Raw genomic sequence first — 26,064 nt, forward strand, 5'->3', positions numbered from 1 at the left:
GATAGATATTTCTAGCCTCCATCATGGAGCATTTGTTTTTTGTTTTTATAGCTAAAATATTTTTAGCTTGTTTAAATTTTTTGCACTCAATGCAGGATGAAGGATGTTGTTCCGAACAGTTGGCACACATAATGCGAGTGCATTCCTGTTGGTGTGGAGGCAGTGAACACCTAACACATATTGGCTGATTCTTACACCATTTCCCGGTGTGACCCAGTAGTTGACACACTTTGCATCGCATGGGGTTTGAGATGTACTCCCTCACTTTTACGGAATGCCATGACACATCAATTTTAGTAGGTAATTTGTAGTCATCGAAAGACAATAAAACCCCCCTTATGGGGTTAGGGGGACTGCTTACCATTGACAATTTTATTAAATTTGTAAATAGAAGTAACACCTTGACTGCTGAGTTCCCTAACTATTTCTTCATCAGACACATTATTAAGATAAGGAGCATAGATTGTTCTTTTGTTGGTGTTAAGTGAGGAATGAAGTGCACATTTGACACGGCACACTCCATGCAAATGCGTGGTGGTCAAGAATTTTTGTGCTATTTTTTTGTCTTTTACCAGTAGCAGGAGGTTACCATCTCTGAGTTCAGAGATCGACACTACCTCTTTGCTTATAAGCTTAATTGCTCTGTAGAGGCCAAAAGTCGAAAAATCTGAGATCTTTTTATTTTCTTCCCTGCAGGATAGAGTCAGAAACTTAGGATCTGAGACCGCAACACTTGGTAATTCAGGAAAAAGATTTAGAGATGAACCATTTGTCATTTTTTTTTTGCGTGGGGTATCACTTACAAGTAAAGCAAAGCGATTTCCCTGTTATCCGTCGCCCCAGGGAGCATGCTCACTGTTAAGAAAAACTTCACCAAATCAAAATAAAAGTAACTGTATTCAAGAGAAAGGAATAAAGCAGTGCTTTTTGCTAATTAAAGAAGAGAAAAAGATAACGGAATAACCCGCACTGAATAACACAACGATAGCGCGCTAAATACGACCAAACACCTCGAATGCTAGACGCTGACTGTCCTTTTCGGAAAAATGCATTTGCCCATGAAAAGAAAGCGTTATGCAGACGTAGAAGCCATTGCACCGACATACTGACGGCCATACCGGCCAACGAGCTAAAACACTCCTTCGACATGCTTTTGGACCGTGCAAAAAGCTGTATTGGAGCAGAAGGAGACTATTTTGGATAAAATAAATTGATTTTGCCGAAAAAACATTTGTTCTAATTTTTTAAGTCCTGTTTATTTAGGAACGCACCTTGTATGAAATGTAAAGAACAAAAGTTAATTTAAAAATATTTATTATTAAAAGTGTCGTTCAGGAAAAGGGTTGAAGTATTGAAGGAGACTCTGTAATATCATATGATTATGCTGAATTAATGAATAAATAAGTCCTCTCTTTTCCGGTTTGTATTTCACGCTTAGCAGATGGTTTGTTCCACTGTGTAAAATATATTACAACTCTAACAAAAACCACTAGCCAAGCAGCTGGAGCTTGTTCAAAAAGCGGTTCTCATCTGCATTTTTGGTGCATTAGACATACTTCTCTAGTAGCTATTTTGCGACAAAGGCTGCTATCAGACTTCGGGAAGCTTGGTATATGAGGGATCCAAGATAAGTGGCTAAATTAGTCTCAGTCCCCCTTCACAATATTACACTCTCACACAACACACATTACATACACCACATCGTCTTCATTACACACCACATCATCATCACATTCCACATCACACGCACACAAATACCACAACATCACGAATTCAACATACATGAGGACACCATAAAAAAAGAACAAAAGGGACCGACGGACAAAGCACCAGCCTCTTTTTAATTTCTACCACGAACTCGGACACTCATCGTACGTTCTTCCATGCTCTTTTTAATTTCATTGCGCGTTTTGTTTTAATATTGTTACCTCACAAACCCGAATCCTTGCAATTATTCAGCAAGGATTCTCCACTACTTCGATTTCATTCCTTACAATTTAGATCACTGCTTCGTGGAACGTTCTCTTAGCGGTTCCTTCCCTACTCACACAACTGCTAGGAACTTGCAGAGAACTTTTTCATGAAAGAAGCGAAGTAGCCCGAATTTACATTTAGCTAACGTTTGTCAAAATCTGAAAATATTTCACATTCAAACGCAAAAGTTAAGTACATCAAGGATGATTCTTCACTTAATTTTGGTAAATTATCTTACATATTGTTCATAAAGCGCATAAGTATGCAAAGTGCGTTTGTTGACAAAATCGTCATTATTCTGGACTAGAAATGCAACCAAAAGTAATGCAAACATAAAAGATAGGAGATTAAACTCTATTAATGCGATGAAATTTTTAAACAAAAAATCAAAGACTGTTTAACAAAAATTGTTTTCAATTAAGTATGTACATAAGATGTAACAACAAACGGAAAGCTGTATGCAATTTTAGTAGTTATTTATTAAAAACTTACAACGAATTAATAACACTGTGGAACATTTTTGGGATTATTGTCAGGTGATGGTACTAGGTCAATATAGTAAAACCCTCAAAGGGTTTGGCGTTCGTATGTGTCAGTTTTTTTTTGACCTTTTAAATGTTTTCCTTATCTTGATGTTTTTTCGCGAACCACTTGTCCGATATTGATGAAACAAATTTAGAAAAATTAAGAATTACAATTTCTATTATTTTTTATTTGTTTATATTCAAAAAAGTGTCATTTATCGCCTTTTTATATTTTTTTAGGCAATATTTATTAAAATAAATAAATAAAATAAAAATAAAAAATAATAGAAATTGTAATTCTTAATTTTTCTAAATTTGTTTCATCAATATCGGACAAGTGGTTCGCGAAAAAACATCAAGATAAGGAAAACATTTAAAAGGTCAAAAAAAAACTGACACATACGAACGCCAAACCCTTTGAGGGTTTTACTATATTGACCTAGTACCATCACCTGACAATAATCCCAAAAATGTTCCACAGTGTTATTAATTCGTTGTAAGTTTTTAATAAATAACTACTAAAATTGCATACAGCTTTCCGTTTGTTGTTACATCTTATGTACATACTTAATTGAAAACAATTTTTGTTAAACAGTCTTTGATTTTTTGTTTAAAAATTTCATCGCATTAATAGAGTTTAATCTCCTATCTTTTATGTTTGCATTACTTTTGGTTGCATTTCTAGTCCAGAATAATGACGATTTTGTCAACAAACGCACTTTGCATACTTATGCGCTTTATGAACAATATGTAAGATAATTTACCAAAATTAAGTGAAGAATCATCCTTGATGTACTTAACTTTTGCGTTTGAATGTGAAATATTTTCAGATTTTGACAAACGTTAGCTAAATGTAAATTCGGGCTACTTCGCTTCTTTCATGAAAAAGTTCTCTGCAAGTTCCTAGCAGTTGTGTGAGTAGGGAAGGAACCGCTAAGAGAACGTTCCACGAAGCAGTGATCTAAATTGTAAGGAATGAAATCGAAGTAGTGGAGAATCCTTGCTGAATAATTGCAAGGATTCGGGTTTGTGAGGTAACAATATTAAAACAAAACGCGCAATGAAATTAAAAAGAGCATGGAAGAACGTACGATGAGTGTCCGAGTTCGTGGTAGAAATTAAAAAGAGGCTGGTGCTTTGTCCGTCGGTCCCTTTTGTTCTTTTTTTATGGTGTCCTCATGTATGTTGAATTCGTGATGTTGTGGTATTTGTGTGCGTGTGATGTGGAATGTGATGATGATGTGGTGTGTAATGAAGACGATGTGGTGTATGTAATGTGTGTTGTGTGAGAGTGTAATATTGTGAAGGGGGACTGAGACTAATTTAGCCACTTATCTTGGATCCCTCATATACCAAGCTTCCCGAAGTCTGATAGCAGCCTTTGTCGCAAAATAGCTACTAGAGAAGTATGTCTAATGCACCAAAAATGCAGATGAGAACCGCTTTTTGAACAAGCTCCAGCTGCTTGGCTAGTGGTTTTTGTTAGAGTTGTAATATATTTTACACAGTGGAACAAACCATCTGCTAAGCGTGAAATACAAACCGGAAAAGAGAGGACTTATTTATTCATTAATTCAGCATAATCATATGATATTACAGAGTCTCCTTCAATACTTCAACCCTTTTCCTGAACGACACTTTTAATAATAAATATTTTTAAATTAACTTTTGTTCTTTACATTTCATACAAGGTGCGTTCCTAAATAAACAGGACTTAAAAAATTAGAACAAATGTTTTTTCGGCAAAATCAATTTATTTTATCCAAAATAGTCTCCTTCTGCTCCAATACAGCTTTTTGCACGGTCCAAAAGCATGTCGAAGGAGTGTTTTAGCTCGTTGGCCGGTATGGCCGTCAGTATGTCGGTGCAATGGCTTCTACGTCTGCATAACGCTTTCTTTTCATGGGCAAATGCATTTTTCCGAAAAGGACAGTCAGCGTCTAGCATTCGAGGTGTTTGGTCGTATTTAGCGCGCTATCGTTGTGTTATTCAGTGCGGGTTATTCCGTTATCTTTTTCTCTTCTTTAATTAGCAAAAAGCACTGCTTTATTCCTTTCTCTTGAATACAGTTACTTTTATTTTGATTTGGTGAAGTTTTTCTTAACAGTGAGCATGCTCCCTGGGGCGACGGATAACAGGGAAATCGCTTTGCTTTACTTGTAAGTGATACCCCACGCAAAAAAAAAATGACAAATGGTTCATCTCTAAATCTTTTTCCTGAATTACCAAGTGTTGCGGTCTCAGATCCTAAGTTTCTGACTCTATCCTGCAGGGAAGAAAATAAAAAGATCTCAGATTTTTCGACTTTTGGCCTCTACAGAGCAATTAAGCTTATAAGCAAAGAGGTAGTGTCGATCTCTGAACTCAGAGATGGTAACCTCCTGCTACTGGTAAAAGACAAAAAAATAGCACAAAAATTCTTGACCACCACGCATTTGCATGGAGTGTGCCGTGTCAAATGTGCACTTCATTCCTCACTTAACACCAACAAAAGAACAATCTATGCTCCTTATCTTAATAATGTGTCTGATGAAGAAATAGTTAGGGAACTCAGCAGTCAAGGTGTTACTTCTATTTACAAATTTAATAAAATTGTCAATGGTAAGCAGTCCCCCTAACCCCATAAGGGGGGGTTTTATTGTCTTTCGATGACTACAAATTACCTACTAAAATTGATGTGTCATGGCATTCCGTAAAAGTGAGGGAGTACATCTCAAACCCCATGCGATGCAAAGTGTGTCAACTACTGGGTCACACCGGGAAATGGTGTAAGAATCAGCCAATATGTGTTAGGTGTTCACTGCCTCCACACCAACAGGAATGCACTCGCATTATGTGTGCCAACTGTTCGGAACAACATCCTTCATCCTGCATTGAGTGCAAAAAATTTAAACAAGCTAAAAATATTTTAGCTATAAAAACAAAAAACAAATGCTCCATGATGGAGGCTAGAAATATCTATCGCACGCAAATAACAATACCCCCAGTTAATTCTCCAATATCCTACGCCGCTGCCCTTTCATCAACAGAATCTTCCCACGTTAGTACTACACAAAGTACCTATACTCCAATAACAATATTAAATAAAGAAAACGACAATCATAATTCATTTAATAAGAAACAAACGACTTCTCAAAGTCTTACTCTTCATTCAGCAGAACCTTCACGAGCTCACATTACACAAAGTACCTCTACTCCAATAACAATATTAAATAAAGAAAAGGACAATCAAAATTCATTTAATAATAAACAAATGACCTCTCAAAGTCTTACTCTTCATTCAGCAGAAACTTCACGATCTCACATTACACAGAGTACCTCTGCTTCAAAAACAATAGTAAACACAGATAACAACAACACCAAATCATTAAATACTACACGAAATAACTTTACAAACCTAAAAGTCTCCAACGATCAAACATCACTTTTTACAAGAAACAGCTTAGCTAATCAACAATATAATGAAGAGAGTATTTCTCTTGAAAAATCAAAAAGCATCAATGGCACATTTCTAGCCGATATGGATGATTATAATTCATGTGACTCTCTTCATAATTCCAAAGCAATCACTGACTACAGTTTCACAAATATTAATTACTCTCTACTGCCATCTCTTAACAAAGTTCTTTCCCTCACTCAATTATTTAACATGTCAAACTCTTCTGATGAATGATTCAGAATCTCAGTACACTTAGTAAAAATTTCAATTACATAGTCTCTCTTTCTTTATTATAAATTTAGGTTCAATTTTCTACAATGGAATATGAACGGTTTTTTTAATAATTATCATGAGCTTCTACTGCTTATCTCAGATTTTAAGCCCGACCTTATAGCTTTACAAGAAACTCACCTGGGCTTACATAATAATCCCATTCCGCCTTCACTTTACGTAGCTTTCTTCCACAACTTAAGTAACACAAATATACACGGGACTGGTGTGCTTATAAAAAAAGGCATTTGGCATAGAAGAATCGACATCGAAACAAACTTAAACACTATTGCGCTTGAAATTAAATCCAGTAGCATTACATTAACGGTGGTATGCGTATATTTTCCACCTGGTAAGGATTTCGATATACGGGAGTTTAAATCTGTTCTAACTTTAATGCCTCAACCAATTATTATCTGTGGAGATGTCAATGCTTGGATATTGATGAAACAAATTTAGAAAAATTAAGAATTACAATTTCTATTATTTTTTATTTGTTTATATTCAAAAAAGTGTCATTTATCGCCTTTTTATATTTTTTTTAGGCAATATTTATTAAAATAAATAAATAAAATAAAAATAAAATATTATAAAAATGTTTACTTTATTTTTTTAGTAGATTATGGCAAAAAAAAAATATAAAAAAGGCGATAAATGACACTTTTTTGAATAAAAACAAATAAAAACAAATAGAAATTGTAATTATTAATTTTTCTAAATTTGTTTCATCAAAATCGGACAAGTGGTTCGCGAAAAAACATCAAGATAAGGAAAAAATGTAAAAGGTCATAAAAAAAAACTGACACATACGAACTGACTTGGAATTTCTCACCCCACAGATTATCTGTTGTACTGTGTAATTGAGAGCACTGTTTAAGAAAAGTAAAATATTCAAAAAACTCACGTTTTATAGGTGGAAAAATCACATTCGTCTTTTGTCGGCATTGTAGACTAAAGAGAAAGAAAATAAAAATAAATTAATAATAAATATATTAATTTTGACATTTGATAATTCCTTTAAATTAGCTTGTTTAAGCCTTAAAAACTTTGAATACCCAATATCTCTAATTTTTGCACTCCAGAAAACCAAGTGAAATTACGATCAAAACTTTGTGCGAATAATGAGAATATCAGTCATTTGTTGAATTATAACAGTACAATATTATAAAATTGAATATAACCACTTGAAAAAAATTACAACTGTCATTGTATGTATGATACATTAAAAATCTACATACATATACGTCAAATCGAATATTGTCTGATTAAGCTTTTGTGTTATTATAACATTAAATCAACATTATTTTGCCCAAAAAGTATAAACAAAGTAAGCTAAACTGGTATAACCACATTTTAATACTAGTTTAGATACATTGAGTATTATTATTGTTGAATATGAAAATGAAAATGAAACATCTTTATTTTTGATTCTCCACCTAAAAAATAAGCTCAAAACTTGTCCGCATTCCATCCCAAGTTGTATGACTCGCTACAGCTTAACGCCTGACGAATCGTTCCTCTTACTCACTTAAAGTAATTACTATATAAATACATAAGTATAAGTATATAATAAAATTATTAATTTTAATTATTTAAAAAAATTATTTTTGAAATAAAAAAAGATATTCACAAAAATCTAAATATAGCTTTAAATTTTTTATTTCTTTGTTTTTGGAATATTTAGTTGAATGTATAATATTTTAAGAATATTGTGCAACTTCTAATAGATTGGTGCAAAATTGGTGAAGTTACCTTTCGAACGTTGTGCTCGACTGAGGCAAAATTGACGAAGTTACCTTACTAACGAACGTTTTCTCATATTTTTTTACTGTTCAAAACTTTAAAGCATTTTCTCTTCAATTGATGTTTTTAAAATAGATGCCTCTCATAACTTCAAAACTTCGCTCCTATTAAAAATTGCCGCCTCCACAAAAAATAAAAATTTGAAATTTCGAAAAACCCTATCGACGTTACTTAAGCGAACCACAAACCACAGCCACAATACGCTATTAATCGAAAACCTATAGAGTGTCATAACAAAGCTCTACAATAAGTTACAAGGCTGTTGTTTAGTATAGCGAATTGCATTAAAGAGATGCAACTAGGGTTGAAAATTTTCGTACAAATTGGGCGAGGCCTCGCTCAATAACTAAATTTTGACATCCTACTCGCTCCGTGAAAACGCCTACTCTCCATATAGCACGATATTAAATTCCATCTGATTCTTTCATTTTTCAATAAGCGAATCAAGCACCAACGAACATATCGAGAAAAAACTTATTACACATAGTGCTTTAAAGATATGCCACCTGTTCAAATTCCTACATGCCAAAATTAGTAAAACCGCGATAAATCAACAAATAAATACACCAAAAACTTTAAATTTTACCCATAAAATGCTTACACTCCCGCCATATGTAGCTACAGAGTATAATAGTTTTGCTCATCTAACGGTTGTTATAAGACTTAAAACTAATCAAGAAAGATATGCAGGGTTGTTGTGGAATCTAAGACAGCTGTCAGAATTGCAAACCAATTCTGATTTTCAATGGTGTCAAAGAATCTGTTTGAATTTTCGTGTTTTCGAATATACGCAAAACCAATATTCGAATCAGCTGTTTACTAATATGACAAAACTTGCAAATTAATAGATTTGGAAGCCATCCTATTAAAGTTATTAATGAATTCCGATTTTATGGAAGATTTTAAGAGATAGCATTTATCGAATGAATAAAGACGCATTTGGGTGTTAAATTACGTTTCTTACGTTTTGTAAATCTTCTTTAAATATCCGGATTTTTTTCTTAAAAGTCAATAATTAATTAAGTGTTTTATTTTTATATTTTCCCCTATAGAAATAAAGATGAATTAATTCATAACAATAAAATAACTTCATTTCTTAACTTACATTTCAAATCCTATTACGGGTGATTTTCAGCGACTATCTTCCTGCTTTGTTTCTGGTAGCAAAACCTATAAAATTGGTTTCCGTGAGACCCAAAACCATTACAAATTTTGTTCCATGACATAAATTATGAATTCATGAATAAATTATGCCGTAGTTTTAATTCTCATTCCTGTCATTTGATTTATCTTACTCACTTTTAAAATGAAAAGAAGTATATTGGTTTCCGTTAATAAATAAAATCAAAGCAAATTATTAGAACGTAATTCTAAATATTATCTGATGAAATTTATGTTCCTGCAGATGAGCAATTTTAGATCGCGAAGCTTGGAAAAAACTCTGTTTCCTTTCATCCACCTTTAGGAGCCTTTGTGCAAATAGTGCCTTTAAGGTAGACACAGTTCTAGTACGAGTCATTAAGACATTTTCAAGATTAAGTTTTTGGAAGTAAAATAAGGATAAGTGCATAACCAGTAAATTGGAACTTTTAACAATTATTATTATATATATATATTTAACAATTAAATTATTTAACAATCCAGTTATCGAACTCAAGATTAAGTTATAAGGTAGAAGCTTAATCCAGAAATCAATTACAATGTGTATTTCTGCCAAAAAGAGATTATACCGGGTTAACACACCCCTATCGGCCCGACACCTAATATACTTGTAAGATTTTCAACTTCTGGTTGACCTTTATTACATATATATTTCGGCTAATATGTAAGATATCTTAGCAAAAGTGTTATACACTATAGTTTAATACCCAATATCGTGAGATTGATCTACGAATTAATACAACTATTTTTTAATAGGTTCATACATGATTTTCGTAATTCTAACAGACGTTTTGCCGAATATGCCGATCAGTGTATGATTTTTTTTTAACAAGTGTCCTCAGTGCCGTATACGATTATAAAAGATCTGTTTTTGACATTTAGAAATTCAAAGTAGATTATGGCCACACTTTTACTTTATTAGTTATTTACACACCAAATAATAGTGATGTTTGAAATAAGCCTAATTTGGAATTTTGACTTCTAACTATTCAGAAAACTCCAAGCTTTTGAGCCAATTGAAGACGTGAATCGCTACGCGCATTGAGGGCGATTCCGGAAATTGACTTTAACGACTATTTCGAGGATTGCAAAAAACGTTGGCATAAGTGTATTGCAACTACATAAATTTTCAAGAATAAGTTAAGAATTTTAAAATTAAGAACAAAGTTACTATTTTTTGTTCATGGATGCATATATTATATTTGCCATCATACCTGATCCATGGTACTCTGAGAAGACATTGCAAATGTTTTATTGTCAAGCCCACAAAATGCCAATAATCACAAAACAATAATTGCAGCGAAGTGCTATACTCGTAACTAAATATTAAATCATAGTATGCGACTTAAATTTGTACAGGCGATGTTATTAAAATATGTTTGAACTAAAGGCTATTTTTATACTACATCTGGTATATAAGTTTTTTCTAAGAAATTAAATTAAAATGTTATCCAGGAAATTGTTTAGTTGTAGGTCAAAAATGGGCAAAATAGATCCATAAATAACACTAGCACTATGTACTAATATAATGATATATCAGTCGCCTTTATGACAAATATATTGGTCAATGTATGAGTCATCTTATCAAAGTTGAAATTTCTCGAGCGAATTTAAGTTAAATATCAAAACGTATAGACCATATACTAATTTCATAATACATAATATTGATATTTTAATGATATTAAAGATTTAAATTAAGTGAAAAGTAAAGATAAATTAAATGTTGCATCTTTTTATGTGGTATGTACCACTTAATGCGCGCCCGAGTTAAAATATGCGAGTTTTAAGCGTATTATTTAGAAGGAGAGCCAAGCCTAAACATAACGCATGTCAGATAGATGCGAATATGTACTAAGTCGATTTTTGAAATACACTATTGAATTCTGTGTGAAACTCGATAAATCTGCGACAGAGACTTTTGGTATGATCAAGCGGCTAATCCAGATGTTGAAGTGGTGTGTTTCGGTGGCACCAGGCCTTTTTGGAGGGCCGGGAGGAGGTCGCTAATGAAGACCGTGCTGGAAGACCTGCACTTCGCCAAATACCGAGAATGTGAGTTGTGTAAGCAAAGTTTTAAACGCAGACCGTCCTAAGTATTCATTTAATTGCTCAGATCAATTTATCAAAATCTGTGGTTCATGATACTGTGAAGGAGTATTTGAACATGCGCAAGGTGTGCGCGAAGATGGTCCTAAAAGTGCTTACAGACGACCAGAATTTGCGGCGAGTGGAAGTGTGCCAAGCAAATTCGCACTTGTGTGAAAGTGACCCTCAATTTTTGAATAACGTAATCACAGGTGACGAGACACCTGTGTCGAGTTTCCTTGCCCGAAAATGCCGATGAAAGGCAAGCATTTTGGGCCGATAGAAGGGATCCAAGCAGTATGCACCTAGGCTCTCAAGGCTTTTCCGGAGAATGCCTCCCGTGACGTCTTCAATGCTTGGAGCCTATTTTGAAAGTTTTTAAAGAATTGCACAGTAGCCGATTTTCAAAAAAGCTGGCCAGAACTCGAAAAGTCCTCCGATCGCATCAAAACTTCGTGTTTAGTAGTTTTTTTGGTTGCTAATTTTAAATATGATATTATTTCTTCGAAACTAAGAATGGCGGACGTACTCGTACATACATATTAGGGCGGGTCGATTTAAAAATCGCCCATTGCTCTATGAAAATCATATTCTAGGGATCAAAATAAGATACTTTGCCGAAGGAACCATACCTCTAAAACGAATTTTGATGTCCCCCAATTTGGGTCCAACTTCCGGGTAAGGGCAAATTTTGAAAAATCACACTTTGACCCATTTAGAGTGCTCCAATCGAGTCCAAATGTATGACCGACCCCCACTTACTTTGGACGGCCGATCCACCAATGCCAGTGGCACACCCCCTGGAACTCCCCTGGGGGGTTCCCCATACAATCATTTCAAAAAATCACCATTTTTAGTGATTTACATGAAAAAATCAGCTACATTGCTATGTTTTTCTTTATTTTTATTTATTTATTTATAATAATATCTATTTTTTCTCTTAAGAAATTTATTTAGTCAGAACATATGTATGTAAAAGAAAAAAAATTAATTTAAGTGAGTTATAGAAAAGAAATTAAAAAAAATTATTGTTTGAAGTCTTTTTTACTTTCAAGTCTGGGCTATTTCGCACGTCTCTCCAATGTCGTCGCCATAACAGCCTCTACATTTTCCGGTATAACCCGTTTGGATTTATCCATGATGAGAGGTTTCCCATGCTTATCTTTAATTTTAAAATCTTGCAAAAGAGCGGTTCCCAATGCTGATGCTACTCTGTCAGGCACACCATATCTGTCACATACCAAGGCAAAGTTAAAACAATCGTATCTCTCTGTGTATTGTGAACTTGTGCTTCTATCCATATCTTCTTGAACCGGTGGCGGTGCGTATGTTGAATAATCGGGATCTTGGTATGTTGGCATTGATGACATAGACGTTGCTCCTTACTCTTCAGTTTCCATCATAAATGCATTAATTGTTAGTCTTCTCTTATTATGTTGATCGTGCATGAACTCTTTGATCGGGAACCCAGCCGCATGCACATGGAGCTGCCTTCAAATCGCATTTACATGTTCCAATGTAAAAAATTGTTTCCAGAGATTTTACATACTCTGTAAATTGTTGGGTGTTGTTTCTTCTCTTGATTTGCTCTTGATACTTGTCAAGCAATTTATTCAATTTATTACATACACTTTTTTCAGCATTATTTCCATACCAAGTTTTTCCCAAATTCCAATCAACTTATCTTGTACTTGAATAGTGAATGATTTATGGGAAAACTTTTTTTGTTCTGTTTTAGCACGTTCGCTTAAGTAAAAATAATATCTCAAGATATCTAGATGGGTTGGTAAATTAATAGTGGGATTCTGTAACCAGTCTCTAGTCTCTATTTGAGACATTTTGAGATAAAATCTCAATTTGTGACTAGTTACTATTCACTAAACAGTCTCTAGCGTTAGTCTCAAAATATTGAGACTAGGTAGTTAGCAGGTCGCAAAACTAAAAAGGGCTCTTGTCTGCCATTTTGAATATACTGAATAGAGATCATCATAGATATTAATCGATTGTCGTTTCTTTATATTTTGTAAGCAACTCAAACACGAAAAGATGAAAAATAAATCAATTTTACATAAATTTCGTAAATATTATGAAACAAAGTCAACACATATTTTTATTTTTATTGATAATTATGTTTTTTGACTATGTTATAGAAAATTTAATATTTGTTATCGACATATTTATTTTCATTCAAGTGTAAAAACATCTCTGAATAATGAAAAAAATTGTCTCTAACTTAAAATCTCAAATTTAGAGACTTGAGACTGTCTCAAGTTACAGAATCGCACGGTAAGATCAGTCAAATCAGTAGACACACCAAAAACAGTAACATCATGCTTGGGTATATGACTCATTGGGTTTTCGATAGTTGTTGATGTAGTTGCTTCATCTTGCGGTGTAGACGATGGTGGATTCATTGTAAACTTTTTGAGGTAATAGGAATAAAATGGTAATTGTAAAGTAAGACGCATAGGGTTTCGGTTGTTAAATAGAACTCAGCTCTAATCTACTGTACATACCGACAGTATATACACATATCTTAAGCATAAGTGTTTTCAAGGGCAAACACAATTGTCTATTGTTAGTTTAAGATCATCACTTAAATTAATTTTTTTCATTTACATATGTTCTGACTAAATAAATTTCTTAAGAGAAAAAATAGATACACTCAGTCCTTTTTTTACGCGATTATTGGTTCTGCCACTAATCGCGTAAAAAAAAATCGCGTAAAAATGGTTAGTTTTCCTATATTAACTGACGAATTGGTTCCGAATATAAAAAATATCGCGTATAACAAAATATGCGCGCAAAAAAATATTCAAAAACAATACAATCAGTTTCAAATTTCATACATATGATTTATTCATTCATAACAAAATAAAAAATACAAAACAAAAACCATATATAAAAGAGAAGGAAATAGAAAATAGGTAGATTTATTGAAAAAAAAACCGTTGAATGCTGTTCAATCACTGTCATTATCCGTAGTGGAAATTATTCTTAGCCGCTTATTTTGATGGCCGCCGCTGATATATGAATAGTATGAACTATGGATTGATGTTCTGATTGACTAAGCATCTCCGACTGACAAAATTAACTGAATTTATGGTGCAATTCAGTTAATTTTGTTTGAATGCTTCTTTTTGGACCCAATAAATTCCGATGTAGTTCTTTATATCTTAAAATACAGAGACTCAATTCTTTTTGAAAAATTCGTGCACGTTCGGCATCAGTATCATTTGCTACAAAATAATTTTCCTATTCTGCTGCAAGTTTAAAACATTGCTTAATCGTCTCTGCTTTAATTGGATGATCGTCTATCTCGGTGTCAATATCCAATATCCACACACTATTAGGGTGCGCCGACATATTCAAAAATTATTACGCGTAAAAATATGTAAACAAGCAAAAAACGAAAACAAGCAATCGCGTTAAAGTGAGAATTTCGCGTAAAAAAAGGAATTTGCGCTGCAAAAATAACCGCGTTAAAGTGAAATAGCGTAAAAAGAGATCGCGTAAAAAAAGGACTGAGTGTATTATTATAAATCTTATATATAAAAATGAATCGCAAAATGTGTTGGTAAGCGCATAACTCAAAAACGCCTGGACCAATTTTGCCAATTCTTTTTTCTGAATGTTCGTTGAGGTTCAAGGATGGTTTTTACGGCAAGAAAAGTTCGAATAATTGCCGGAAACCCCCTAAAACCAGCCCTTTTCTTTATTCCATACAAACGAATGGATGTTTGTTTATTAGTAACGCTAAGGGAACGACTGAACCAATCTTGATGAAATTTTCAGAGAATGTTCTGTGGCGATCGGGGAAGGTATAGAAATAAAAAACTTGTATGATTTTCGTGAGGAAAAGTCGGAAAATTGGACAATTCCAAAAAATTAATTTTTTCCATACATGTTTTTTTTTTCAATTTTTTTGTTTTGTTTTTCAATTATTTGAATCGTTCAAATTTGTCGTTTGTTTCCAAAATTTTTGAAAACTTTTCAGTGAAAGTGTTATGTGTTACAGATTGAAATTTGTTACGATGCCATGAAGGGGTCGCGCTAATATCGGTAGGCTTTCTTTTTGGCATCAACATACTTAGCAGCCCAAGGCACATGAAGGAATACTCCCAGGATGCGATGACATATATACGTGCGGTATTATGGATCGGGATCAATTAGAAATCGATCGTCACGATGTCACAGCAAGACTTTTTAAGCAACAGCTTAGATGGACATTATCTTGAAGCAACACATATATGGTGCTATTAGATGCTAGTTGTACTCTGTTAAGTGGCAAAAGAGATGTTTGCCGCACGCACACATTCTTCTTTGGATGGTGGAAGGCGGTTACACCAGATCAAATTGATCAACTCATATCTGCGGAAATTCCTGATGAAAAGAAAGATCCAGTATTAGACGAAGTGATGAAAACCAATAAGATTCATGGACCTTGCGGACACCAGAATCCCACTTCGGTTCGTATGTCTGTCAATAAATGCACGAAACAGTATCCACGTACTGTTCTTTCGGAAACAAAAACTAGAAATGATGGATATCCACTCTATCGGCGTCGCTCACCAGACGACAATGGCAGACCATTTAGCATTCAATTTAGAGGCGTGAGTTCGAAGTTGACAACACATTGATCGTACTATATTCGCCACTGTTGTCTAATTCACATTCAAAAGTCATGTCAATGTTGCGTATTGCAGTTTAGTGAAATCGATAAAATACGTTTGTAATTACGTCACCATAGGAAGCAACATGTCGGTTATTGGTCTTGAACGATACGGTCGTTACGTGAACTGTAATAAAGCGCTTGTAGGATATTTACTTTCGCAATTCATGAACGTTTTTCGACTGTTGTGCGTCTCGCAGTTAATTTAGAGAATGGCCAAAGAGTGTATTTCAAATCAGAAAATACAGTACAGCCAGTGAAAACACCGCCAACAACAAAATTAACATTTACGAGTTTTTGCTCAACTTTCGTCAGTGATCCGTTTGCGAGGACATTCGCAAATACCTTGATATTATACATGGAATGCATCGTCGAAGAAATATTTACGCAGAAAGCAAGGCCAACCAGTAGATGGACATCCAGGTGTGTTCTCAACTAATGCATTAGTTCGAATTTACACAATCTACCCGAAAACGACAATTTCTTCTCCCTTCAGTTGCAACTGATTAATGTACGCGGTTCAAATTCATTTCAGTCATTGCGTACTGTGAATGATACGGTGTGTGCAACTTTTTGAGAATCATGCCAGCAATTACAATTACTAGAACATGATAACCACTGGAATCAAACGATGGACGATGCGATAGCTACTTCGAATGCCACTGAAGTTCGCACAATTTTCGCGATGATCAGCCTTCAAGTCCGCGTCAATTATAGAATACGGCTAAAAATTACATTGCCGAAGACATTTTACATCGTATACGCCAAGAATTGGAAATGGGTCAATACCGGTTGATACTTCCGGTGGTTTGATATCAATTCCATACGCCGTTTATCAATTCACGAAAGTCGGACTCATTACGAATGTTTATACGAACATTGGCCAAATTATCGTAAGTACGATTCCTTGAGTGCAATGCGAGCAATGTTAGCTGCCAAAAATACCGATGTTCTTGACGTAAACTGGAAGATTCAAAATCAAATTCCGGGAGACTTGCGGTCATACAAATCGATCGATCTTCTTGACAATGAAGACGACACCGTGAATTATCCAGTGGAATTTCTAAATTCTTTGGAGAGGCTTGGTATGCCACCGCATCATTTGCGTCTCAAAGTTGGATCTGTCGTTATGATGTTTCGCAATCTGATTGTGTTGCACCTATCAAATATAAGGAGCAGAATGCTACGTACTAACGATTTGCCATTTCAGTTCAAACGTATTCCGTTTTCAGTGAAAATTGAATTTGAGATGACGATCAACAGGATAGTCGTATAGTGGATGGCATAAATTTGGAAATGCTATGTTATTCACACATCCAGATATACGTGGCGTGCTGACGAGTTGGAAACCATCTTCTCTGTACATTTACGCACCGGAACAGAAACCAAAAATGTTGTTTCTCAAGCTGCGTTACATTGAAAAAATATTTAGAAATTAAATGATTATTAACACAATATGAATTTTTGCCTTTTCATTTCAAAACACATATTCGCACGCAGGACAACGGCTGCGGGGTCAGCTAGTAAATAAATAAAAATAAAGAAAAAACATAGCAATTTAGCTAATTTTTTCATGTAAATCACCAAAAATGGGTCGGTCATACATTTGGACTCGATTGGAGCACTCTAAATGGGTCAAAGTGGGATTTTTCAAAATTTGCACCTACCCAAAAGTTGGACCCAAATTGGGGGACATCAAAATTCGTTTTAGAGGTATGGTTCCTTCGGCAAAGTATCTTATTTTGATCCCTAGAATATGATTTTCATAGAGCAATGGGCGATTTTTTTGCCTCCCCACAAATCGTCCCGGCCGAATACATATACTCTTCAAATTTGAGGTACGTGCTTCAACTGGAGCCCAACATCACCTATGTGATTTTTTCGTAAGATTATTTGAAGAAAAAAATATCTTTTCAAAATATAAAACGAAACATACGGAATTTTTATTAAATCTTACTTCGATATAAAATAAGCTATTTAATTAAAACTTAATTTGTTTGCATGAAGAAATGATAAAAGGACGTGGAGAATAAAAATCATGTGGTTCATGTCAATGTTTTTATTTTACAAAATAATATGTAAGTTGTAACTTACAGTTATTACAATGTTTTACCACCGTCAGTAAGTTTTTTTAACCTTAGCTCTTATAGATTTAATTATATTTCCTTTTGCATGTAATATACTCCTAGATGTTTCTTCTTCTCGACTTTTCCCGTTGTTCGCTGGTTGATTGGCGTCTACTAACAGCATCACATTGTTAACGTTTTATGCTGTGGTACCAAAACCAGGTTCATCCGAGTCATGTTTTACCACCGTCAGACACTTTTATTTCCACATCGTCATTTGGCTATTCATCTCGAGGATCAAAATCTAGTGTTGCATATATGTATGTGTAACGTAAGTAGCCGGTCGTCGTTCTGTATTTCTGCCGTTCGAAAGTTTTTCTCAATTTACGTTAAGTATCTTCTGATATCTCTAAAGAAATTGGGATAAATTTGAACAATGGAAGAGATCGGAATATCTTCATCAATTTATTGCTATCGTTTGTGTATTGATAACTTTGAAAGGGCTGAATAGACGTTGTTTGCTGGTACAGACGTGACTTTGGTTTTTTTCAACATGATTCTCCATTTTAGTAGCGTGCCGTAATTGTGTGCTGCAATTGTCTACAAAATCTTATTCATCCTTTTCAGTGAGATTTGAATTTTGCATAATCGGTTTTTGAACTTCTTCTTTCGCTTCATACTATTCATATTCCCTTTTTTAAATGTTCGATTACTTTAGCTTCATCTTTATCTGGAAAGTTTCCTCTAGATCTCCCCTAAAATCTGAGTTTCCTGGTTGAAAAATGTTATTTAAGTTTTTTCATCCATTCCACTCATTCTTTCCAGGAAGTAGTAAACTCTTCCCTTTTTGTTGCTACTTCTAGATATACCGGTAAATCGGCAACACTGCGCAGTTTGTTTTGCTGATTTTATGCTGGATTTGCATTAAAAAGAAATTTATTAATTGCGAATAGTTCAAACATATTATTTCAAAGTTTTGAGGAATCTCTTTCTACCATATACTATTGATGGCCTATGATGTTTTTATGGGTTTATATGCATTCATATTTATTGATATGAGTATAATTTTGCTAATTTGTATGCAGCGTTTGAAAAACTACGCTACTCCCATAGCATTTCATTTTACTCTTGCTACCGCTCTCACTTTGTCGGGAGCCACAGCATAGCCTTAGCATAACAATGTAAAAGAAGTGCTCTACTCTGCTCCGAGTTTTGTTAGGTAAAAAACTATAGCTGGAGCGGGAGCAAAAAATTAAATTCTGCGCTATGCTCTGGCGTAGCGGTAGCAAAAAATTGGGAGCGGTAGCACAGCAGAGCTAATGAAAATTTTCATGTGCTACAACTCCCACATGTGTTTGTTGTTTTTTTTTTCTTTTTTTGCTATTTTCTGTCATAATATTTGAATTAATTGAATAATTCAAACAAAAAAATGTTATGCAAATCATTTTGGCACTTGTTGCGTCAAGTGACTTTATAAATCTAAAATCAAATATTTTAAGAAATATATTAATAAAGTCAATTAGATAATAATTGAATAAATTATACATATATATTTTTTTATTATGTAAAATATTTACCATTTATTTACCTTGGAAATACCATACAAAAACTTCCTTGAAATATTTAGCCCTAAATATTAACATTAAAAACTGGACCAAGGAATGTAAAAATTGTCCATAGAAAATACACGACAATCCTGATTTTTTATCTTTAGAGGTATTTTAAGGCATCGCTTGACTTTAGACGCATTTTTCTCAGAATTGATCACTCTTCTTCTTCACATTTCGTGCGAATGCGAAATTCTTGGAAAAATCAAGTTTAGAGCCCCGTAATACCTCGCCGGTGTGAGTTTCGACTTTGTTGCTGTGGGCACTTTTGTAGAGTGAACAATTCTGAGAAACATGTGTCTAAAGTCAAGCGATGCCTTAAAATACCTCTGATCTGTAGGAATTTAAAGATAAGAAATGAGAATTGTCGTGTATTTTCTATGGACAATTTTTACATGCCTTGGTCCAGTTTTTAATGTTAATATTTAGGGCTAAACATTTCAAGGAAACTGAAAAAAAATAATAGTTAAAAAAAAACACCCTAATGTATATAAAAAAGGGGAAAGTAATGTAGTTAAAATTAATTTCGAAAATTCATAGAATTGAGTATTGTAATACATTAGGAATAGATGATGTTTTTGGTAATATAAAAATGGTAAATATTTTACATAATAAAAAAATATATATGTATAATTTATTCAATTATTATCTAATTGACTTTATTAATATATTTCTTATAATATTTGATTTTAGATTTATAAAGTCACTTGACGCAACAAGTGCCAAAATGATTTGCATAACATTTTTTTGTTTGAATTATTCAATTAATTCAAATAAAGGGTGATTTTTTAAGAGCTTGATAACTTTTTTTTTAAAAAAAACGCATAAAATTTGCAAAATCTCATCGGTTCTTTATTTGAAACGTTAGATTGGTTCATGACATTTACTTTTTGAAGATAATTTCATTTAAATGTTGACCGCGGCTGCGTCTTAGGTGGTCCATTCGGAAAGTCCAATTTTGGGCAACTTTTTCGAGCATTTCGGCCGGAATAGCCCGAATTTCTTCGGAAATGTTGTCTTCCAAAGCTGGAATAGTTGCTGGCTTATTTTTGTAGACTTTAGACTTGACGTAGCCCCACAAAAAATAGTCTAAAGGCGTTAAATCGCATGATCTTGGTGGCCAACTTACGGGTCCATTTCTTGAGATGAATTGTTGTCCGAAGTTTTCCCTCAAAATGGCCATAGAATCGCGAGCTGTGTGGCATGTAGCGCCATCTTGTTGAAACCACATGTCAACCAAGTTCAGTTCTTCCATTTTTGGCAACAAAAAGTTTGTTAGCATCGAACGATAGCGATCGCCATTCACCGTAACGTTGCGTCCAACAGCATCTTTGAAAAAATACGGTCCAATGATTCCACCAGCGTACAAACCACACCAAACAGTGCATTTTTCGGGATGCATGGGCAGTTCTTGAACGGCTTCTGGTTGCTCTTCACCCCAAATGCGGCAATTTTGCTTATTTACGTAGCCATTCAACCAGAAATGAGCCTCATCGCTGAACAAAATTTGTCCGAAAAAAAAAAAAAAACCGAACACTGATTTTGGTAATAAAATTCAATGATTTGCAAGCGTTGCTCGTTAGTAAGTCTATTCATGATGAAATGTTAAAGCATACTGAGCATCTTTCTCTTTGACACCATGTCTGAAATCCCACGTGATCTGTCAAATACTAATGCATGAAAATCCTAACCTCAAAAAAATCACCCGTTATTATGACAGAAAATAGCAAAAAAAGTAAAAAAACAACAAACACATATGGGAGTTGTAGCACATGAAAATTTTCATTAGCTCTGCTGTGCTACCGCTCCCAATTTTTTGCTACCGCTACGCCAGAGCATAGCGCAGAATTTAATTTTTTGCTCCCGCTCCAGCTATAGTTTTTTACCTAACAAAACTCGGAGCAGAGTAGAGCACTTCTTTTACATTGTTATGCTACGACTATGCTGTGGCTCCCGGAAAAGTGATAGCGGTAGCGATAGCATAGCAATAATTCTAGAAATTTTGCTGCTACGGAGTAGTAAATGAGAACCCTGTTTGTATGCATTTATGCAAAGTAATAAATATTTATAGTCAATTTGGATATCAATATATAACATGTGCGCGAGTTAATTTTTACCAGAAGTAAAAATGAGTCAAAAGAATATACTTTTGAGCTGCACCGAATTGTGTACTCTTTATTTAAACTCTTAGGACTCACATAGACTCACTCACTTACATGGTTCTTACTTCTATTTATACTAAACATACTAGACTTTACAGCGGCTATGATGGCTAGGTCATGTTGTCCGAATGGACAAAAACACTCCAGCTCTGAAAGTATTCGAGGCAGTACCCACCGGGGGAAGCAGAGGAAGAGGAAGACCTCCACTCCGTTGGAAGGACCAAGTGGAGAAGGACCTGGCTTCGCTTGGAATATCCAATTGGCGTCACGTAGCGAAAAGAAGAAACGACTGGCGCGCTGTTGTTAGCTCGGCTATAATCGCTAAGCGTTGCCTACGCCAGTAAAGGAGAAGAAATATGTTTACTTATTACTAGTTGATAGTTTGTTTAGATACAGATTATATTATTTATTTAGGTTTGTTTTCATATACAGTGCAATCGCGATTGAGGGAACACGCGATTGAGGGAACACCTCGGTAGAGGGAACACGTAATTTTTTTCATTGACTACTCTGTAGAGGGAACTTTTCAGTTTCATTAGTACTCAGTTGAGGGAACTGGACCAAAAACAACTAAATAAAAACAAAAAATAAATAACAATGCATATGTTTTGTACCGTTTTTTTTTGCTTTTTTCTATGCAATAAAAGCATGCGGTCGTGTAATGTTTGTGTTTAAATGCGTATACCAAATCAGTTGGTTTGAAATTTTTGACACGTGCGCTTCCAAAATGGCAAAGAAAACGAAGTTGTTTTTAACTTTTAACACAAAAACCGAAATTTTGGAGAAAATTTCAAAAGGAGCGGGATGCAATTAGCAAAAGAATATAAAGCCGCTAAGTCCACAATAACCCGAATAAAAAACAATAAATCAAAGATTTTGAAAGCAGCATCCAAAATGCACCGCAAAAGAAAGTCCTTTAAGGCTGGAGAATATCCACGAATGGAAAAAAAGCTGTATGATTGGTTTATTAAACAAAGAAGTAAGCATGTGCCAATAGGCGGTTCCTCTATTAGAGTAAAGGCGAAGCAATTGTTCGAAGAAATGTACGGATCAAGCAACAGATTCAATGCAAGTTGCGGTTGGCTCAATGGATTTAAAAAAAAGATTTGGAATTCGTCTGTTAAAAGTCTGTGGTGAAAAATTATCATCAAATCCCGATGGAGTCCCAGAGTTCAAAAATAGACTTAAAAACTAAAGGCTGAGCTTAGTTTATGCGACGACCAAATTTACAATGCGGATGAATCCGGCTTGTTCTGGAAAACCTTACCCGATAAAACTTACGTAAGTTCTTCTGAAAAAACTGCTCCTGGCAGAAAAATTGAAAAAGCTCGAGTGACATTTTTGGCATGCACAAACGCAAGTGGAGTGCACAAGTTAAAACCGTTGTAATTGGCAAGGCAAAAAAACCGCGATCATTTAAAAATTTTGAGCTACCGGTCGAGTATAAAAACTCTAAAAACGCTTGGATGACTGCATCAATTTTCAAAGAATGGTTTCATCATGCTTTTGTGCCACAGGTAATTTTATGGTTCTAACTCTTTGTCAATTTTTGTAACACTTGAAATTTTTTTAACATTTTGCATTAAAAGCAGTTTTGATTTTTAGGACAATGCTCCTTGTCACCCTGGAGTAGAAGCTTAAAGTCAGATTGTGGATCAATTTTTTACTATCTTCATGCCACCAAACGTCACGCCATTGATCCAACCGATGGACCAAAATGTAATTAGATTGACAAAGTTACATTACAAGACAAATTTATTGAGATCAGCGTTTGGAAAAGCGAACACAGATGAAATATTTTAAAGAATTTAAATTTAAAAGACGCTGTTTGTATGTTGGCACAGCATGGGAACAATTAAGCCCTGTCGTCGTGGAAAAATGCTGGCATCCGCTTTTTAAAGATGATGTTTTTTAATAAAGAAGGAGCAAACTGTAGCGAAGATGACGACATCCCCTTGAGTGTCTTACGTTAAAATACAATTCAGCAACAATCAACAGAGTATGCGGAAAAATAATAATTTGCTGGAGAGCATAGTTCCAGAAGTAAGCCCTCATTTTTTATATGTGAAAGTACTAAATTTAACAAAGAAATATTTTCACACAGGTTACGTTTTAATACAGCAGATTTGGTTGCTTGGGTTTCAACGGATGACCCTATTGAAGACTTGAATATAGTGGATGACGTTTGCTGTTTTAAGTTCAGAAGAAGACGAAGAAAAAATTAAAATTGCAATATAACCCCTTCAGAAGCCGTTTCAGTCTTTGACAAGGCTATAGAGTGCGCCGAAGAATACACTAATTCTCTTCCTAATATAATGGTTCTTAAAAATTTTAGGGAGGAGGCTGTGAAGCAATGCCTTAAAGCGAAAAAAAAGCAAACAAAAATTGTTAATTTTTTTTTCAGCAGAATAAAGTTTTGCTTTCTTATTTTGTGAATGTACAAAGATGATCTCAAGAATAAAATCTATTTAACTTTTTTGAAAAAATAATAAAAGAAAGTGTATAAAATCTTAATCTGAGTTGAAGCAACAATCTTGATTGAGGGAACAGGCCTTGCACGAATTAGTTCCCTCAATCGCGATTGCACTGTATATGTTGTTTGTTTAGATAAATTTGCTTTGTTTTAAAATAAGGTTGTTGCGGTAATCAAACTCAATGTTGTTTTGATACTTATTTGATTAGGATTGTTTGTTGTGTGATATTGCATTTCAATTGTTGTTTTGATACATTTTTTTTACTGAAACAAATGTTTGTTTTGATGTTTGTTACTATTATAAGGAATACGTTTCATAACTCGTGCATTGATCTGCTTGTTCATACATTCATATATACTTATGCATATGTATATTTGTATATATTGCCAAACAAATAATGCCTAAGCATGCAAACATTCATATGCGTACAACTGTGAATATGTCACCAACAAAAAATGTAAACATTGTTCTACGAAAAACAACAATCGTCTCAGATAGGATAAGCATCACAAGTCAATAAGGGTATTCTCTTGCTCTTGCAAAACCCTTGCACGGTGCACGAATTGCAGAATTTTCCACCTAATGCAACGGCACAACAACAAACACCGCAGAACAATATTTGAAATGGCTGTAAAATATGTCAGACCAAAACCCATGTACATTTTCGTGCAATGGCACGTAAAAATATAACCCTGATTTAGCTGTCATTTCATATCAAGACATTACGCCTATAAATTGTTGAGAATGGTAAGATTTAAATAGATTTTATAAATTCTACTTAAATTAAAACGATTTGTTACAGTTTTTTGTTAGGAATGAATACAGAATGTGCGCCAATTCACGATAGTCAAGCACAATAGTCATTCTCAACAAATTGACCGAATCAGCCGTTCATATATCACTGGATTCTGCAATGGGTGCTCTCTAGGCATTGCATATTTCGATATAGGATTTTTGCATTTTGCGTCATCGTGCAATCTTGCAAGAGCAAGACAATCCCCCTAACATGTCTTGAGCTGAAGTCAAGTAATTTTGACAGCTGGGTACGCATTGTGAATGAACCTTATTAGAAGAGCAAAAGAAAACAAACAAAAAAATAAACTTATGTGTGTAATAGGGTGCTTCAAAAAATTTTGAATTTTTTTTCAACTCTTAACCCCTCAAATGGTAGTGATTGACAAAAAAAATCCTCCCTATTTCTGAATATGTGATGGTTATTTTTGAGAAACGAAAATTAATTGGTGAAATTTTAGTTTGAATGAAAAAACGAAAATTCCTATGTTAAATGAATAGTAAACTAAAGAAAAAGTGACCCCTTATTGATAAGTTACAGCGCCTGGCTTGAAGGAGGATTTTTTGGTCAATTACTAATATTTGAGGGAGTAAGAGTTGAAAAAAGAATTCAAAACTTTTCTATATTATATTTTTTGTATTATATTTTAATATTACCAACTTTTTTGATTTTTTCGTAACTTTCGAAACTTGTTAATTGGGCCAAACAAGTCAAAGAAACCAAGATATGCAGATCTCTCAACATATCCACACATATTTGATAATGTTAACAAAGTTGTAACTCTGAAGATTTTCTTCTGATAAAATCAAAACAAGGTTAACACTTCACGGGGTGAATTCCATCGTTGTAAGGTGAGTTCCCCGGTCTAAATTGTACATATGTTCGCTGTCGAACCTTCATCTTTTCATTGATTAAATTGATTTGATTGTGTTTTTGCATAGCAGCCATCTGCCAGCTGACTGGATCTGTTAGGTTTTGAAGTTTCGCAATTGGAATGACTGGAACGGCTAGATTGAAATTCTACCAAAAATATA

General features: G+C 34.2%; 1 protein-coding gene across 12 annotated transcripts in view; it reads right to left on the reverse strand.

Moving 5' to 3' along the window:
- The window catches only part of LOC105225538 (tubulin polyglutamylase TTLL5), a 274,158-nt gene that overhangs the window by 62,019 nt on the left and 186,075 nt on the right, over positions 1-26,064 (reverse strand). For 9 of the 12 annotated variants that reach the window (XM_049449901.1, XM_049449894.1, XM_049449895.1 and 6 more), the window contains one exon: positions 7,112-7,158. The exons of 1 other annotated variant lie outside the window; for it this stretch is intronic. In XM_049449901.1, the coding sequence (XP_049305858.1) occupies positions 7,112-7,152 (41 nt within the window). In that variant the 5' untranslated portion in view covers positions 7,153-7,158. Of the gene's footprint in view, positions 1-7,111; positions 7,159-9,115; positions 9,286-18,022; positions 18,908-26,064 lie in introns of those variants that run through there. 2 more of the 12 variants (XM_049449897.1, XM_049449900.1) reach the window with 2 other exon arrangements.

This window comes from Bactrocera dorsalis, chromosome 2, assembly GCF_023373825.1.
Source record: "Bactrocera dorsalis isolate Fly_Bdor chromosome 2, ASM2337382v1, whole genome shotgun sequence".
In the NCBI taxonomy this organism is placed as follows: domain Eukaryota; kingdom Metazoa; phylum Arthropoda; class Insecta; order Diptera; family Tephritidae; genus Bactrocera; species Bactrocera dorsalis.